Source organism: Seriola lalandi, unplaced genomic scaffold, assembly GCF_002814215.2.
Source record: "Seriola lalandi dorsalis isolate HSWRI2012SDOR001 ecotype SW California unplaced genomic scaffold, Sedor1 jcf7180002054573, whole genome shotgun sequence".
Taxonomy (NCBI): Eukaryota; Metazoa; Chordata; class Actinopteri; order Carangiformes; family Carangidae; genus Seriola; species Seriola lalandi.
In genome coordinates this window covers 1,508,068-1,523,761 of record NW_019525126.1, presented here as the reverse complement: position 1 = coordinate 1,523,761, position 15,694 = coordinate 1,508,068, and the positions used below count along the sequence as shown (strand labels likewise).

Here is a 15,694-nt window from a genome sequence, read left to right as displayed (position 1 = left end):
TTTAACGTCTTTAAGCTCAGCATTTTGGTTTTACGACCTGCAATGGTAAGCCTACTGCTTTGGCTCAAGCTCACCGTTGGCATCCGCTTGTTTACAGACACAACAGGCAGCTGTTTTAAGTGAAAAAGCTCTGATAAACCCAGCCACCGCCAAACAACACATAGACAACGTTAGCAACCAGCTGGTGAACATTTAGCCTCTAGAGTTAAGCTAAAAGGAGAGTGTATACTTGACTTATATTTCTCAGGAGGCCATAAACATGACTCAAATTGAATACTACTTGTTATGGCATGTTTGCTATAACAACTTTGTAAGGTGATAGATGATATGTCAGTGTTTACAGATTGTTCTGCTGCCCCCAAGTGGCCAGACACTGCAGCAAGTTAATCATAATTCTACTTTTTAATTACTCCTGTTATTACTGAAAACTAGACAATTAAAGTGCATGTTCCTCATCCCTGCCATTCCTTTTTTTTTTATTGAGGAAAAAGGTGTTGTCTTGTTATAGAAAACATGATATGACACCTCTGGCCTCCCCACAGATTGAAGACATCGTAACACGAATACAAGATGAGAAAGCTGGAGGCGTAGCCATCCGGACCGTCAAAAGCTTCCTCTCTAAGATCCCCAGTGTGGTATCAGGTCAGTATTTGTGTGTATAAACGTGTGTGTGCATGCGTGTTTACTGTATATGTCTGTGTGTGATTGCACTTTTACACATGCTGCAGTTGCTTGCACGTCTCTTCCTAATAAGGGCTTGTCTTACCTGATCTGCTGATAATTGTGAGTATGTGTGTGCGCTTTGTAGTCTTACCCAGTAAGCGGGCTTGGTGAGATCGGATGCGTCAGAATCAGTAAAGCAAATATGACCTTTTGGGCTCATTTAAATTGCTGCTACTACAGTTGGAGGCTGATGATGTCTTTGCCGATAAGACCCCAGCCACTGAGGAAACAGCCTGTGGTGTGACGCTGCCCTTGTCACACCGCAGAAAAGCTACTTTTCTCCTTTTCTTTTCTGTCTGTACCCTTCTGTGTGTATACACACTGTACTCCTCCGTGTGTGTGTGCATATGTGTGTGCTTGTGTATGAAATGAGTCACCAGTGTTGGACGAGGGGGTTGCTCCCTCTCTCCCAGAGGCTGTTTTCTGAGTCACTCCTTCACATTGGCTCCTCCAGGCCCGACTGCCTCACGCTCTCGCTCAGCAGCCTCTGCCAAGCTCAAAGGCCGGGCCAGATGTTGTGCTGTCCAGGAGCAGAGAGAGAGAGAGAGAGAGAGAGAGAGAGAGAGAGAGAGAGAGAGAGAGAGAGAGAGGGGAGGGGGCTGAAAACCTGTTAACATTATGTTATATTTAGACACCTACTCAGCTTTGACAGCTCTGACCCACAGCTTTGAACAGAGATGAATCACAAACACTTCCTCAAGGCTCATTTGTGTTTGCGGATTGGAGCATTTGTTGAATCTATTGCAGATGTGGGACTGTGACTCTACTTCTAACCAATGTCCTTCTCTGAATACCAGGGGCTGACATTGTTCAGTGGCTGATGAAAAACCTCTCCATTGAGGACCCAGGTACGCCTGCTGAAAAATGTGCCATTACATTTAAGCACAACAGAGCTCAATCCAAGAAGAGAGCAATTTCGAACACTCTCCCTCTCCTATCTGTGTGCCTTCTCTCTTGTCAACAGCTGAAGCCATCCACCTTGGGAGTCTGGTCGCTGCACACGGCTACATCTTCCCCATCTCTGACCACGTACTGACGCTTAAAGACGATGGAACCCTTTATCGCTTTCAGGTACAGAAACCATGGGAGAGTCCTACGAGAGATATGTGTTAGGAGGCCTTTGAATATAGAATAATGAGATGATGGTAGCTATCAGAGGGATATGTTTGTTGCGTGGTGCTAATGAGAGCAATCCTTGCTAAGCCTATTACTCATCCCACCAAGGTCGATACTTTCTATCCCTGCTGGACGCTGCGTTGGTGCAGGAGGTGGGACGCAGCGAACCGCCTGTGGGCCAGCCGTGCAGCTTGCTGGAGGGGTGTTTTTTTCTTTTTCCTTCGCTCCATCTGATCCAGCATGAACTTTGACAGGTCCCACTGATGGCTATGGGCTCCACGATGACTCATTACTGTGACTGGGCCATTAGAATCCTAATCTGGCCAGTCAGCTACAGTAGGCAGGCTCCCCTATGGGAAGCACTGAGCTGGCTGCATGCTGGCTCTGCACTTTTCTCTGTCACCAGCCTACCCCTGCTCCTCCCCCTCAATCTACCACTGAATGCATTTATCTTCACCTCTATTGCTGGAGATTAAAAGCCATTATTGTGCCTGCGCAGGGAGGGCAGCGTGTGTCACACTTGCTCATTCAGCGGATGCTAAAAATATATTTCCTCTGATGTTGTCGTGATGCAACAGGCCCACGTCATCAGAACCTCTCAAAAGAGTCCATGGTGCATTTCAAATGTATTGGCCGGTCTCCAGAGCTGTGCTGTGAGGAATAGTGACAGGGGTATTTTTCCTTGCTAGCCTAAAAATAGATACTATACTGGTAGATGACCCAGTTTTAATGACAACTGTCTTCTGTTGTTTGTCACATATTTTTCCGATTTGTGCACGAACATGTGAAGTCCTATATATCAACTTGATCTTCTCTGAGGATACAATTACAGTGCTGAATGAGAGCATGTTAACCTTTCTGTTCATTACACTCAAACAAGCACATTCATCAGCATCAGCCTTTTGCTCTTAGACTAATTATCATCATGAATAATAGTGGAAGTGAAATATGTGGTTGAGTACCACCAAGTTCTAATTCGGCCCTGTTATTAAGAATGCATGATAGATGTGAGTGATCCATTATTAATGGACTCGGGAATGAACTTTGAATGTGTAATATCAGTTGCAATAGACAATTAAATATGGATGGGGAGAATATAGCTACCATTGCTCCCCAGATAGTTATGTGCAGCACATGGACATCAAGGATCATTATCAAACAAAGAGTCGTCTTTTGACTATGTGCTGAAGACAAGTGCAGAGGGAGTGTGGGTGGTGGGAGAAGTGAGATTCCAACATTCATATTAGAGAATATTATTGTTTATCTCGACTCTTATGCAAAGAAAAGATTGTATTACTGATTACATGAGTAAATAAACAAAGTCTTTCTGTTCCGTCCCCCTCTGCTTTCATCAGTCTCCATACTTCTGGCCTTCAAACTGTTGGGAGCCTGAGAACACAGACTATGGTGAGTCACGCACTGTCTATCAATTTTTGCCTCTTTCTCCTAACCAGTGAGATCTCACTGACGCCTTCAGCTGTCTATCATCCTCCAGAGCTGAGACACAGCTCGTACTGTAGATCCGTTGTTGACATTCACAGAGTTATCGATCCACAGGGCCATTCCCTGTAATGTATCTGGCCCCCAAGGAACACCCAGTGGAGAGAACCCTATGGGATGAGATTAGCCTAACAAAATAAATAGACAGTCACTGATGTGACCACATCTCGGGCTCTCTGCATGGCATTTACTCAAGGCTTGTTATTTCAGAAGACAACACATCGCCTGCCTGCTTCAGTATAACATTCATTAGTGATGGTTCACACAGCTGAGACTTCAGTGAAAAAAAAAAAAAAAGAGCACCATCCGTTGGAAATACAATTTTTTCTTTTGTACAAAAAAGACGACCCAGCGCACTGACTCTATTGCCCTCTTCATGTCTCACTCGTACTCTCTTTTCCCCCTCCAGCCATTTACCTGTGCAAGCGCACCATGCAGAATAAAGCCAGGCTTGAGCTGGCTGACTATGAGGCTGTAAGTACACTGTCATTTTTCTCTTGCTTATTGCCGGGAAACTCTCAGTTCAATGCTATCATTGTGCGTTGATCATAATATGATGACACTCTGAATTTCCTGTTTTCCTTCACTATGCCAAAGAACAAAACAGCTGATACGTTGTCCTCTGGGGCCTTGAAATGCCAAAATCCATTCCTCTGAGCAAAATGCCTTTATCAAATTACATACTTAGACAGATCTTCAGGAACAACATTTGGCAGAATATGATGCAGTCATTTACCGGCCCCAAAATGTAAACAAAACTATCTATAAGCCTACTTTGCATTAGTAGATCAATTGAGTGTTAAGGGAAGCATTACTGTACTGCTGATCTCTTGCTGTTATACAATAGCAATCAACTGCACTTTAATATTCTAAATTATTCTGCAACTATTGTCCAGTAGACTTCCTTTCTCTCCTATTCAGGTCACTTTATGCCTCCAGGCCTCATCGCTCTCACTGTTACATGCCTGCTAGTTGGTACTCAGGTTTTTTTTCTCTTTGTAACGAGGTCACGTACTGTATCTCTGACAGATGCTTGTTTAGGTTTGTTATTAAGGACATGCAGCTTTGATATGTGTACAGTATGGAGCTTTAAAGAGATTTTTTTTTTTTTTTTTTTTTTTTTTACAAAGCAACATTTATCACGCAATGCTGAACTGCACTCAGTGTACTCATGAGTTTGTGGTTTGAGTCGCAACCTTTGTTGGAGATCATCCCATGCTGGTCTCAGATCACAGATGATATTGTAAAAAATGAACAAAATCTTCTCATCGAACTCATGACAAGATTGATATCACTAACATCTATGCTAAATACAACGCTACAGCCAAAGGTTTGTTCATTTACCTCAGCACAAAGACTAGAAACAAGGGGAAACAGCTAGCACGTCTTTGTCCACAGGTAACCAAATCCACCTACACGAGAAAATACTGCTCACTAATTAACACCATCCATATATAAACCAAAGTGTCGAGACTCAAGGAAGTTACAGGAAGTTTTTTGTTGTTGTTGCATGGATTAAATAATATATAACATGTTAATTAGTGAGCTTTAGATTTAGTTGCCTTTGGACAGAGCCAGACCAGCTGTTTCATCCTCTTTCCAGTCCTTGTGCTAAGCTAAGCTAACCGGCTGCTGGCAATATATGACTTAATATTTAGCACACGTGTGTGAGAGTGGTATCAATGTTCTCACCATGCTCTTAGGCAAGAGAGTGGATAAGTATATTTCCCAAAATGTCAAACTATTCCTACTAACTACTAAGAATAATGCAGTTATTAGTTACAGCTATTACGGTGATTAATTTAACAGTCGTGTGGACAAAAACAGCTTGAAACCTGTGTGCTATCAGCAGTTCAGTGACCTTTTCAGGGACATGTTAGTCAGAGGTTGTCTCATCTCAGCAACAGTAAATCCACAGTTATGGCGTGCTATCACAGTGAATGGATAATATAATCATCTAAAGACCTTGGATTCAAATGACCTTCTCCCCTAACGCTTTGCCTGATTGGTTCCTCCAGGAGAACCTCGCCCGGCTGCAGAGGGCTTTCGCCAGGAAGTGGGAGTTCATCTTCATGCAAGCTGAGGCTCAAGTCAAGTGAGTACATGTGTGTACATGTGAATCACAAACACGTCACCTCCTGACATCAGTGTCTTACTGACATGACAAACTTATAGAGAGATATAGAGGATGGACATATGTTGGTGAAATTAGTTTTTTATATTCAAATGTACAAACACCAACCTTTGTCCATATGCTTGACATATGCTTGAGTGTTATTTCCCCAAGGAAGAGAAAATGCTTCAGTGTGCTCTCAGTTGGGCATCGGGCCAGTGCTCTTCTCATTAACAATGCTCTGATGTTATGCTGTGCTATGACTGGAGGGGTGTATATGCATTAAATACAGCAAATACTCCCCTATGAGAAGAAACACACACACTCTTCTCCCTAACTTCTCTCTCTTGTAAGACTCCCATCTGGTGGCTGGCATGTGCACAGCACTAATTCCTCCCATCATTCATTGAGGACGGACCTTTCCTCTCCTTTCTATAGAAAATGTTCACGGAAATGTCATTGACAAGTGACTGCTGTTTCATACAAGTTAGGGCGATATGGAAAGCTACACGCCTTCTTACATCTGTGGATTAAACAATGCCAAGCAAAGACCAATCGGTAAATGTCATTTATGTAAGAGCTCCCACCAGCAGCAACACCAGGCATGGCTGGGTGAAGTGAGCAGACAGGTTAAGACCCACACTCATCAGCTTTTTGCTCTCCAGTCTGGCCTGTCAGTGGTTTCAGCATGCGTGTGTGTGTGTGTGTGTGTGTGTGTGTGTGCGCGTGTGTGTGTGTGTGTGTGTGTAATTGTGAGGCATGATTTATTGAGTTTACGCTGTTTGATCGGATGTGTCAGAGGTGTGAGCTCCATGTATGAGTGGTCTGTTTCCTCTGTTCGCAGGATTGACAGGAAGAAGGACAAGGCAGAGAGGAAGATCCTGGACAGCCAGGAGAGGGCATTCTGGGATGTCCATCGGCCAGTGGTGAGTAAGGATCAAAGTCATGAAGAAAGAAAAGGAAAATAAGGTCAGATGCTGCAACTGTAAAAAAAAAAAAAAATGGAAATGAACAAAAAAAAAAAAGAAGGAAAGAAAAGAAGGGTTGTTATGTAGGTAGACAATTTTAGCACTTAAACTCTGAAAACAGCCGATTCAGCGCCACATTCTGTTCAGTTGAGAGCTCTGTTTTGTTGTTGGTAGCAGAATCAGATTTGGTGCCAGTCACTTTGCATATGAGCCTTTTGTGAGCATGGCGTCGTTGAATAGAAAGACAGCATAGTATTGTGTGAGGAGGACAGGCGCAGACAATACATGCTGGAGAAACACTGTTATCTGACCCACAAACACACTCTGTCTCCTGCTGCCTCCCACAGCCAGGCTGTGTCAACACCACAGAGATGGACATCCGCAAGTGCCGAAGAGAGAGGAACCCACACAGGGTAAAAAAGGTGAGCAGAGGAGACAGAGTGTGTGGATTTCCAACCTTAATATTATTATCTCAACACTGGTGTTTGTCAAACTTATTGTCCCACACAAGTTTTTAGAAATACTGAGGTCATATATCCAGATTGCCCTGCACCAACACACCTACTGTATCTAATTTTTTGACAAAAAATATAGTTTTTTTAAAAAAATAAAATGAATACTTTTAATAAAATATTTTAATAAAATATGCACATTTTGCATTTTGTTTTTAATTCTCTGACAAAAATTACAAAATCTAAATTTTTTTAGTTGTAAAAATATTTTATGAAATATATTTTTATAAAATGTCTTTAATAAAATATATATATATTTTTTTTTTAAATTTACTGTAGTATATTATTTATATTGTATAGACTGATAAAATTATTTTTAATAGAATATATAGATTTTACAAAACAATGTAAAAATGCTAAAAATTGCTATTTGTGTGTGTGTGTGTCGCATGAAAAGATATTGAGTTAAATATAAAAATCTAAACTCCACTTCAGGTTGTTAACGCCCCCAAATTCCCTGACACAATCCCTGACACCAAAAGCAGCTACAGACTCCCCGTGACTCCCCAGAGTCCCTGGTGTGTCAAAACAACAACAATGGTATCAAAACAAAGCATGTCTCTCTCCTCGCTCTTTGCAGTCGGTCTACGGGGTACCAGATGACGGTCAGAGCCAGCCGAGTCCCGTCCACATCAGCTCCCAGCCGACCAGGAAGACCACCAAAGAGGACGTTCAGAAAGAGGTAACTCACTGTGTGACAGTCTTCTCCTTAGGTCATTACCAGCAGCCCGCCTCACCCATCCATCATAATGGCAGTCGGGGGTTGCAGACTGATGACCTGCTACCTTATTTAGCCTCCTCATTAGTCTCTCTCGCTCTCTCTCTCTCTCTCTCCATCAGATTACCTTCTTGAACATCCAGCTGGACAGACACTGCATGAAGGTTTCCAAAGTGGCCGACAGTCTGATGAGCTACACGGAGCAGTTCATGGAATACGACCCCTTTGTGTCAGCCACAGAGCCCTCCAACCCCTGGATCGGTGACGACACGTCCTTCTGGGACTTGGAGGCGAGGTGAGGACATGTTGGGATGTGGGCAGAGAGTTCCTTGGGGGCTGATAACGCTTTAAACCAATGCTGAGGTCAGGTGGAGCGTAGCGTTCTTGGTGCTGATGAACTTGCTGTCCTGAATTAGGAGATATCTGTCTGTTTGTATCTCATCTCAAATGAAATGAAAGGTTGACTGTGCTCTGACTTTTGGGCCTCTGCTCTCTGCAGACCAAGAGGGAAAATGACTTGTTAACAATGAACCACACTTTTCTATTTTCTTTTCTTCTGGTCTTATGTAATCGGTTGTATTGTGAGCAGTCGTGACCCCAGCCAGCAGCGGGTGAAGAAATGGGGCTTTTCTCTGGAAGAGGCGCTGAAGGACCCGGCAGGACGAGACCAGTTCCTGAAGTTCCTGGAGTCAGAGTTCAGCTCAGAAAACCTACGGTGAGACGTTCAGCTCTCCTTTCATAATTTTATTTCACAAATTTTCCTCCTTAAACACTATGGTGTGGTGCGCTATGTGGGATATTTTAGCATGAGGGAAACTCCACCGATTTTACTCATCAAAAGTCTGTTTACAGGTCTTGACTAGTAGCATACTACTAACAAGTTGCCTCAAGTGATGTCACTCGAGTCAGCGCTGGTTAGGTCTGAAGACGTGTTTCTTAGACCTTTGTAGCCATCTACTTATCTCTTCTTCTTTTTTAAACTATCCATTGTGAGTCCAACATTGTGGTGAAGCACTCCTTTGATACAGTAACACAGATAGAAATTTGATTTAGGTCAATAATCGAATAATATTTTGCAGCACAAATAATAAGAATTTTCTTACTACAACTCCTTAATATTTTAAGATATATAGATAATACTAATACCATGCATGGTGGTGGAAACATTTACTCAAGTACTGTTAGTACAATTTTGAGGAACTTGTACTTTATTTGAGTCTGATCATTTTCTGTTACTTTATTTTCTTACTCCGCTCATTTCACAGGGAAATAATATTTTACTCCACCGATATTTGACAGCTATAGATTACTCTACCGATTCAAATTTTACATGCAAAATGTATGATCATCTAAAAACACACCTCCTTTACCCAACATAATACAAACCTATCTACAGGGTTAAAATGCTGCATACGTGTTTGCATCAGCAATAACAGCAATAGTTCAGTTATATAAAATGCGAATAATGAGTATTACTAATTAAAATACTGCAGATGTAAACATGCATATTTACATGTATAGACATATTTGCTAATTTGTTCATTAATTATCATAGATAATGGTATCATAAGCTCATATAAGAGTAACTTTAGTACAAAAAAGGCTGCTTTTATATTTACTGTATATTTTTGGGAGGTTGTTACTGACTAGATTTGACACTGTTGTAGGTTCTGGTTAGCTGTGCAGGATCTGAAGCGACGGCCGCTCCAGGACGTGCCCTCCAGGGCGCAGGAGATCTGGCAGGAGTTTCTGGCTGAGGGAGCGCCGAGCTCCATCAACCTGGACTCTCACAGCTACGAGCGCACCAGCCAGAACCTCAAAGACCCCGGACGATACAGCTATGAGGACGCTCAGGTGGACTGTGTTGTTTCTCCCTCATGGATGGATTCACACGGATATGCATGTTCACGTGTGCATGAACGCAACACTCACACAAGGCTGAACAAACACCAGACACGTATAGTATTAACACAACTGCACCTGTGCACATAGATATAACGAATATAGAGGTCATGTAGTGGGGGCCATACTTCATTAGAATTTGACTGCACTTTCTACAGTGTGTTGTTAAAATTTAAAAAGATATACAGTTATGTCAAATAGAAGCTCTATTTTTCAAGTAACAACTTCCTTTCACTGAGTTCAGATGGGTTTACCCACCACTACATCATTCACTCACTCACTCACTCACTCACTCACTCTCACACACACACACACACAGCCATTTTATTTTCTCTCTCATCCACCCACAGAAACACTGAAACCTTCCTTCCCCACTCACGTTACACAAGTGAATGAATGAGAGGGCGTGGAGGAATAGAAAGAAAGAGGAGAGAAGAAGAATGACGGAGTGTGTTTGTGCCAGGGCCTAATGAGGCGAGTAATGCCATGAATAGGTTGTTCGGTCGGTTCACCATGGATTCTTCTGGTTTCAAAGTGGGTTGGTGGTGTGTGACGTGAAACACCTCTCGCTGGCAGGACATTACTCAGCTCCGTCTCACAGGACTCGGCCACTCATGTCAGCATGCTCGGTTTGCACCCTCACCAACCACACATGAATACAATAATGCATTACCATAATCAGATCTCCATTTTTATTTCATTGCACTTCTCTTACTCTTCTCTTACTGGCATCAGCCGGGCCAACAAGCACTCATCACTTTTCCTTTCTCTTGCAGGAGCACATTTTCAAGCTAATGAAAAGTGACAGCTATGCACGCTTTTTGCGATCCAACATCTACCAAGATCTCCTGTTAGCCAGAAAGAAGGTGAGCTGCACTCACTGACCCCGATGTCACCTCTTCTTTTTTTTTTTCTTTTTTTTATAAAACTTTACCACTTTTATTACATTTGTCACAGTAGTTTGATTCTTCATTTTTATGATTTAAAGGACATTACAGGTTCATATTTCTTGTGTGTATCCAGTCTGCTAGTGACAGTGGTGGAATGTATATGTACTAGTACAATTTTGAGGTACTTGTACGTTATTTGAGCATTTCCATTTTTTTCTACTTCTAATACATTTTTTTTGCACATTCAGATTATAGATAGCTACCTGGCAGTATATACTGGCACTGTACTGTAATGTAATTAAAATAAGCCCAACTTTACCAGCTGCAACATTAGTGATGCTTACATATCAATGCATTAACATTTATAATCCAATAATATAATAAACGTTATTCTGAAATGGGTCAACTTTTACCTTTGGTACTTTAAGTACATTTTGATGTTGATACTTATGTACTTCTGCTTATGAATGCATGACTTACTTGTAACAGTATCTCCACACTGTGGTGCTGCTACTTTTGCTCGAGTAAAAGATCAAAATACCTGTTCCACCACTAGTTAGTGAGGTTTTCATGATATACTGTACAAGGGGAAAGCAGTGTAATTCAAACATCTTTGAGGTAATCTGATCACACGTACATGCTACAAATGTGGGTAATTTTAATGTCATTTAGTAGTTTTTTTTTGCCAGCTCTTACTAATGTGTGGCGACCAGCAATTTGATACTGTATGTGAGCTTTCATGAGACTACAATAGTAACAGAGACCCCAAAATGGCAAAACCAGTGTGCCCAAACTGCAGGTGCAAGGAAAATGCTAAATTATTTAGAGGGAATAGTCTTGAAAAACATGACATCATATGCCAAACTGCTCTGAAAGAGAGGAACAGGAGTCATTCTGTGGACAGAGAGCAACCACCATACAGTATAGATATAACAGACCAGTACAGTGTATAAGTGGCTGACAGATGCAGCGTAATATGTGACAATGTTGTAACAGTTGGTGATTTTGTTGGTTTCATGTTATGTAGTTTACCTCCTGTATCTTATCAATGTCATTTCTAAGACTTGCACAGCTAAACAAACACTCATTGAGCTGTTACTGTGTAATATGGAGCTTTTCAGCAAATCACAGCTGCCTCTGTTCATGCTAGCCTTTCTGCCCCGTCCCGTTTGGACACCGCTCCTTCTGCTGGCCTGTCACTGACACCACTCCATTTCCTAAAAAAAAAAAAAAAAAAATGCCACCCCTGCATTGTCCACGGCCCTCATTTTTGCAATGCCTGACCCCCTTTTTTATCCCTCACTAACGGCATCACTCCCGACCCCCCCCCCCCCCTCGTCAACACCCGTACCTGACCCAAACACTCACCCTGCTTCCCCCCCTCCCAAAACAGCAGCCAGCAGACACTGAACAGGGCCGCCGCACCTCCTTGGAGAAGTTCACCCGCAGTGTGGTAAGTCATTTGGAGCTGGGGCTGTTCATATCACAAACCACACTGGCTGGCTCACTATCAGTGGCTTTTGCAGTTATAACCATATTACACTCTATTGTGGCTTTTAGACCTGTAATAGGATGTGTATGTGGGAATAAGATAACATGCTAGTCACATGAATGGTTGCAGCTTAGCATTTTCAATACAATCACCTTGTTGCTAGAGATTCTGTGTGATTTATAAAGTTCTATAAAGTACAGCATCTCAGTCTAGTGATGTGTTTGCGTTTTAATTGACCTTCTAGGGCAAGTCTTTGACGGGAAAGCGCCTGACAGGCCTGATGCAGTCATCCTGACACAGCCTGTGCTGGAGGGGCACACCCGGACCTTGTCAGAGGGGTGACTGCCACACAGGGGCCGGGGCAGGGGCACAGACAGTGGAGCTGGGCTGGACGGGGCTGCTGTGGAGGCTCTCGGACACTGCTCCGAGGACTGCTGCCATACTGTTAGTGCAGCACTGGGGCCTGCTGGGGTGAACAACCCAAATGGGAACCAATGAGGGAAAGACAATGCTGACAAGGGGAACCTCAGCCAACACACCACATGGCATGCAGCATACAGTATAAGCACATCCAGACTAGGGCTGCCCTCTTTACATCACTTAGTTGGCCAACTGGTTGTTAGGCTCTTTGTCGACTAAACTGATTAGTTTATATTGTTTTCATTTTGTTTTATATACACGTTTATTGGATATCAAAAGCAACAATATTCTTTGATAATAATAAAAAAAAAAAACTGCATTTAAATGCTATTTGCCACAAAACTTACAATGAATTGACAATTGCTTTAATTGTCCTAAAGCAGCTGGGGCCAGTTCTAACTCAGACATGACTGCGTAAAAATAAAAGGTCAAAGAAGCAGATCAACACAGACACAAATCTATTTTACATACGTACGTCTCTGTACTCGCAAGGCAGCCAGCAATAATTAAAGCATGAGATCACTTTTTTCTTTTTCTTTTTTTTTTTAAATATATCCAACCTCTTTTTATAACCTTGAAATTTCTATTATATCTGTTTCTTATAAAGCACATGACATGCCAGTTAAATAGTGAACGTAGCTTTAGCAGAACTCAAGTATCCAAAGTTGGTTTTTCCCATAAGTTATATTTAATGACATCTACAAAATTGATTTTTGAAGGTATAATATTTCATGCTTCATTACATTCCAAAAATCTGGCATAAGGGCTTAATGTAGCATCCACACTGCACTGTTGCATGTTTCATCCAAATGTCTTCGTCGAGGATTAATGTTTCGTCTCTGCAACAGTGCTTTGCAATGAGACTTACGGCAAAGATGAATTTATTCCAGTTGGCAAATTGGTCCACTGCTTTAACAACTTCCAGGCTTCAAGTTCCAAACATTTTCAGGCTGCACAGTCAAATTGATCAGTTTCAAATGTCTGCGTGAAGAAACGTCTTAGATGCTTCAAGACACATGGCCCACATGGTGGTGTGAATCACAGTGATTTGAGGTTTACTTTAATTCTAGTGTGCACAGTCACGTGTGAAATAGCATCCACACGCTTTTCAGGCTCCCACCATTGTGTAGTGTTCAACGTTTTCCGGTGCCATGGGTCCATCTAGTGGTGGATAAACCACAGGACCAGCAACAAGAGTGTTACAAGACTATTGTGTTGTGTTCATGTCATATTGAAGGACATCATGATGTCAGAACTAGTTGTTCTCCAATCATGGAGATATTACAAGGCCTGCTGCCCGTTACGGGATCATTTATGTTTTATTGTTTTTGTACTGCATGATTTTTCCATCTTTTGTTTTCTGAAAATAATGAAACCTGTCCATTTTATTGTTTGGCAAAATGTATGCCATGACTTCTCCGTTTAATAGTGTCATGTGTTTCAATGACTTTGGGGAAAATGGTGCATGTTATTGAACCATAATGGAGCGTTAGATGGTTGGACTCTCCAAAGACAGCGCACAGATGGGGAAAAGCCCTGAAGTGGAGCAATTCTCCTCAGTGAACGGACATCAAAGCCCGGAAACGCAACTGGGGGACAATATCTGACCCGTCACGGGCGCCGCACACTGAACATTAAGGCCTCTCTGCTCCGCTGTGGCTTCAGCCTTCTTCTCCAGACAGAAAGCTCTCGGACTAAAGAGATTTCAATCTCACAGCTCCCCCATGAGGCCAGTGACTGCTACAGTGACGGACTATCACTGTTGAATGAGTGAATCATCTATTCTTTTATATTAGAATCGTTGCAATGCACTGTACAGGTCATATTAATAATTATCATTATTATCATAAACCAATAACCTCTTGATTATAAGGTAGAGAGAGATGTTTAACCTGAGTCGATGTACCAAATGTTTATTCTCAGCACAAACACAATGACACTATGTACAGAGTGCATTGTAGATGTAAACTGGCTAAATTTCATTATCCAAAAGCACACTTTATTATGATATGGGCACATTACTATGCATGTAACATATTCAGGGCATTTTGTGCTTTTAGTTTCTCAATCAGCAAAATAACTACTGGCACTCTAAAACACTCAAGCACCTGCTATCTATTCATGGGTACCAAATAATAAAGACTCTGGACCTGTCTGCTCTGTGCCACTGTCTTGTTGGTGTTGTGCTCTGCTCCATTACTAAACAATTGAATACAAAGGTGTCTTCTCCGTGGGGTGACACCTCTCACTCATTAGCACTTCTGGCAAAATTATTTGAAACTAACTTAAGGGAGACTTGGTATTCTTGTTCCATAGGACTAAATTATCTGCACAATATTTCAAGGCTATCCATCTAATAGTTGCTGCAATATTTCTGTCTGGACCAACAGACACACTGACACCGTTATACAGAGCTATGCCACCAGAGTGGCTAAAAAGCAAACACAATAGCATTGTACTAATACATACCAGCGATGTGAATGATGCATTGTGTCTTTTGTGGCCCTGTCGAAATCCTGCCTCACAAACTGACAGCATGGGGTTTGAAAGACATGGGCATTTACCAGGCAGGCAGGTTCTAATGAAAAGGTGATTTGGGATTGCATTATGGGAAATGTAGGATTTAGAAGTTTGGAAGATTTGACCCATACTAGGGACTAAATGTCAGGATACCGACCTAAATTTGTCTGTTGTGAGTTTCCGTACATTGTGGAAGAGTAATGCCGAAAAGCTGGAATGGCTCTTTACATCATGCGAGTGTATATAGAGTGATTCACAACTGGTCCCGTTATAATTGTTTTGAGCTTTACAAATTTCTCAATTTCAAGCAGTCTATATGCCTGCTCTAGAGATTTAGTTTCTTAAACCTGTTTAAATGCTGTTGTATACCACTCTGTGATAAAGTGATTTGTTACATTTAACAGAATCCATGTGGAATCAGCTCTCACAATGCTATCAAACTATTCTTTTCAGCTCCCTTCAAAATCGTTTTCACCACTCCTTACCTTTCTACTTGTACCCGCAGTTAACATTCAGATCCCACATGCTGCCACCAGCAAATATCCCTCTCTGCAGACAGCCTCTGCTGCTCTGATACGACTTCTACATACTTACTTTTGATTTCTATAGCAGCACCTACCGATCAATACGAGCTCCCCGAAGTAGAGCTTCTTCTTTGTCGTCTTGTTCCTATTTAGAGTCCTGAGCTACCACCGCTCTAACAAACTCAAGCTGTGTTTTTCCTCTCTGTCTGCTCACAAAGTCTGAGGGTCACTCCAACCTATTGATCCAGTTTGGATTCTTCTGCTTATCAGCCGCCTTTGTAAGATGATCCGTGGCC

The 15,694-nt window shown here is 42.0% G+C and overlaps 1 protein-coding gene across 1 annotated transcript; it reads left to right on the top strand.

The window, feature by feature from the left end:
- The first annotated feature begins 518 nt into the window (after positions 1 to 518).
- Positions 519 to 14,509, top strand: LOC111663138 (regulator of G protein signaling 6-like). The gene is made up of 15 exons (XM_023417214.2): positions 519 to 642; positions 1,521 to 1,571; positions 1,688 to 1,794; positions 3,195 to 3,246; positions 3,749 to 3,813; positions 5,358 to 5,434; positions 6,297 to 6,378; positions 6,768 to 6,842; positions 7,513 to 7,614; positions 7,773 to 7,945; positions 8,240 to 8,365; positions 9,318 to 9,504; positions 10,329 to 10,418; positions 11,836 to 11,895; positions 12,179 to 14,509. Exons 1-15 carry the CDS (start codon positions 519 to 521, stop codon positions 12,227 to 12,229), a joined length of 1,422 nt encoding a protein of 473 aa, XP_023272982.1. The 3' UTR covers positions 12,230 to 14,509.
- The last annotated feature ends 1,185 nt before the right edge of the window (positions 14,510 to 15,694 follow it).

Bases quoted from the DNA above. Each gene is read 5' to 3' on its own strand.
- LOC111663138 (XM_023417214.2), top strand. From the start codon at position 519: ATGACACCTCTGGCCTCCCCACAGATTGAAGACATCGTAACACGAATA. The intron at 7,946-8,239 runs GTGAGGACATGT...TATTGTGAGCAG, and splicing joins TTCTGGGACTTGGAGGCGAG to TCGTGACCCCAGCCAGCAGC. The intron at 11,896-12,178 runs GTAAGTCATTTG...TTGACCTTCTAG, and splicing joins AGAAGTTCACCCGCAGTGTG to GGCAAGTCTTTGACGGGAAA.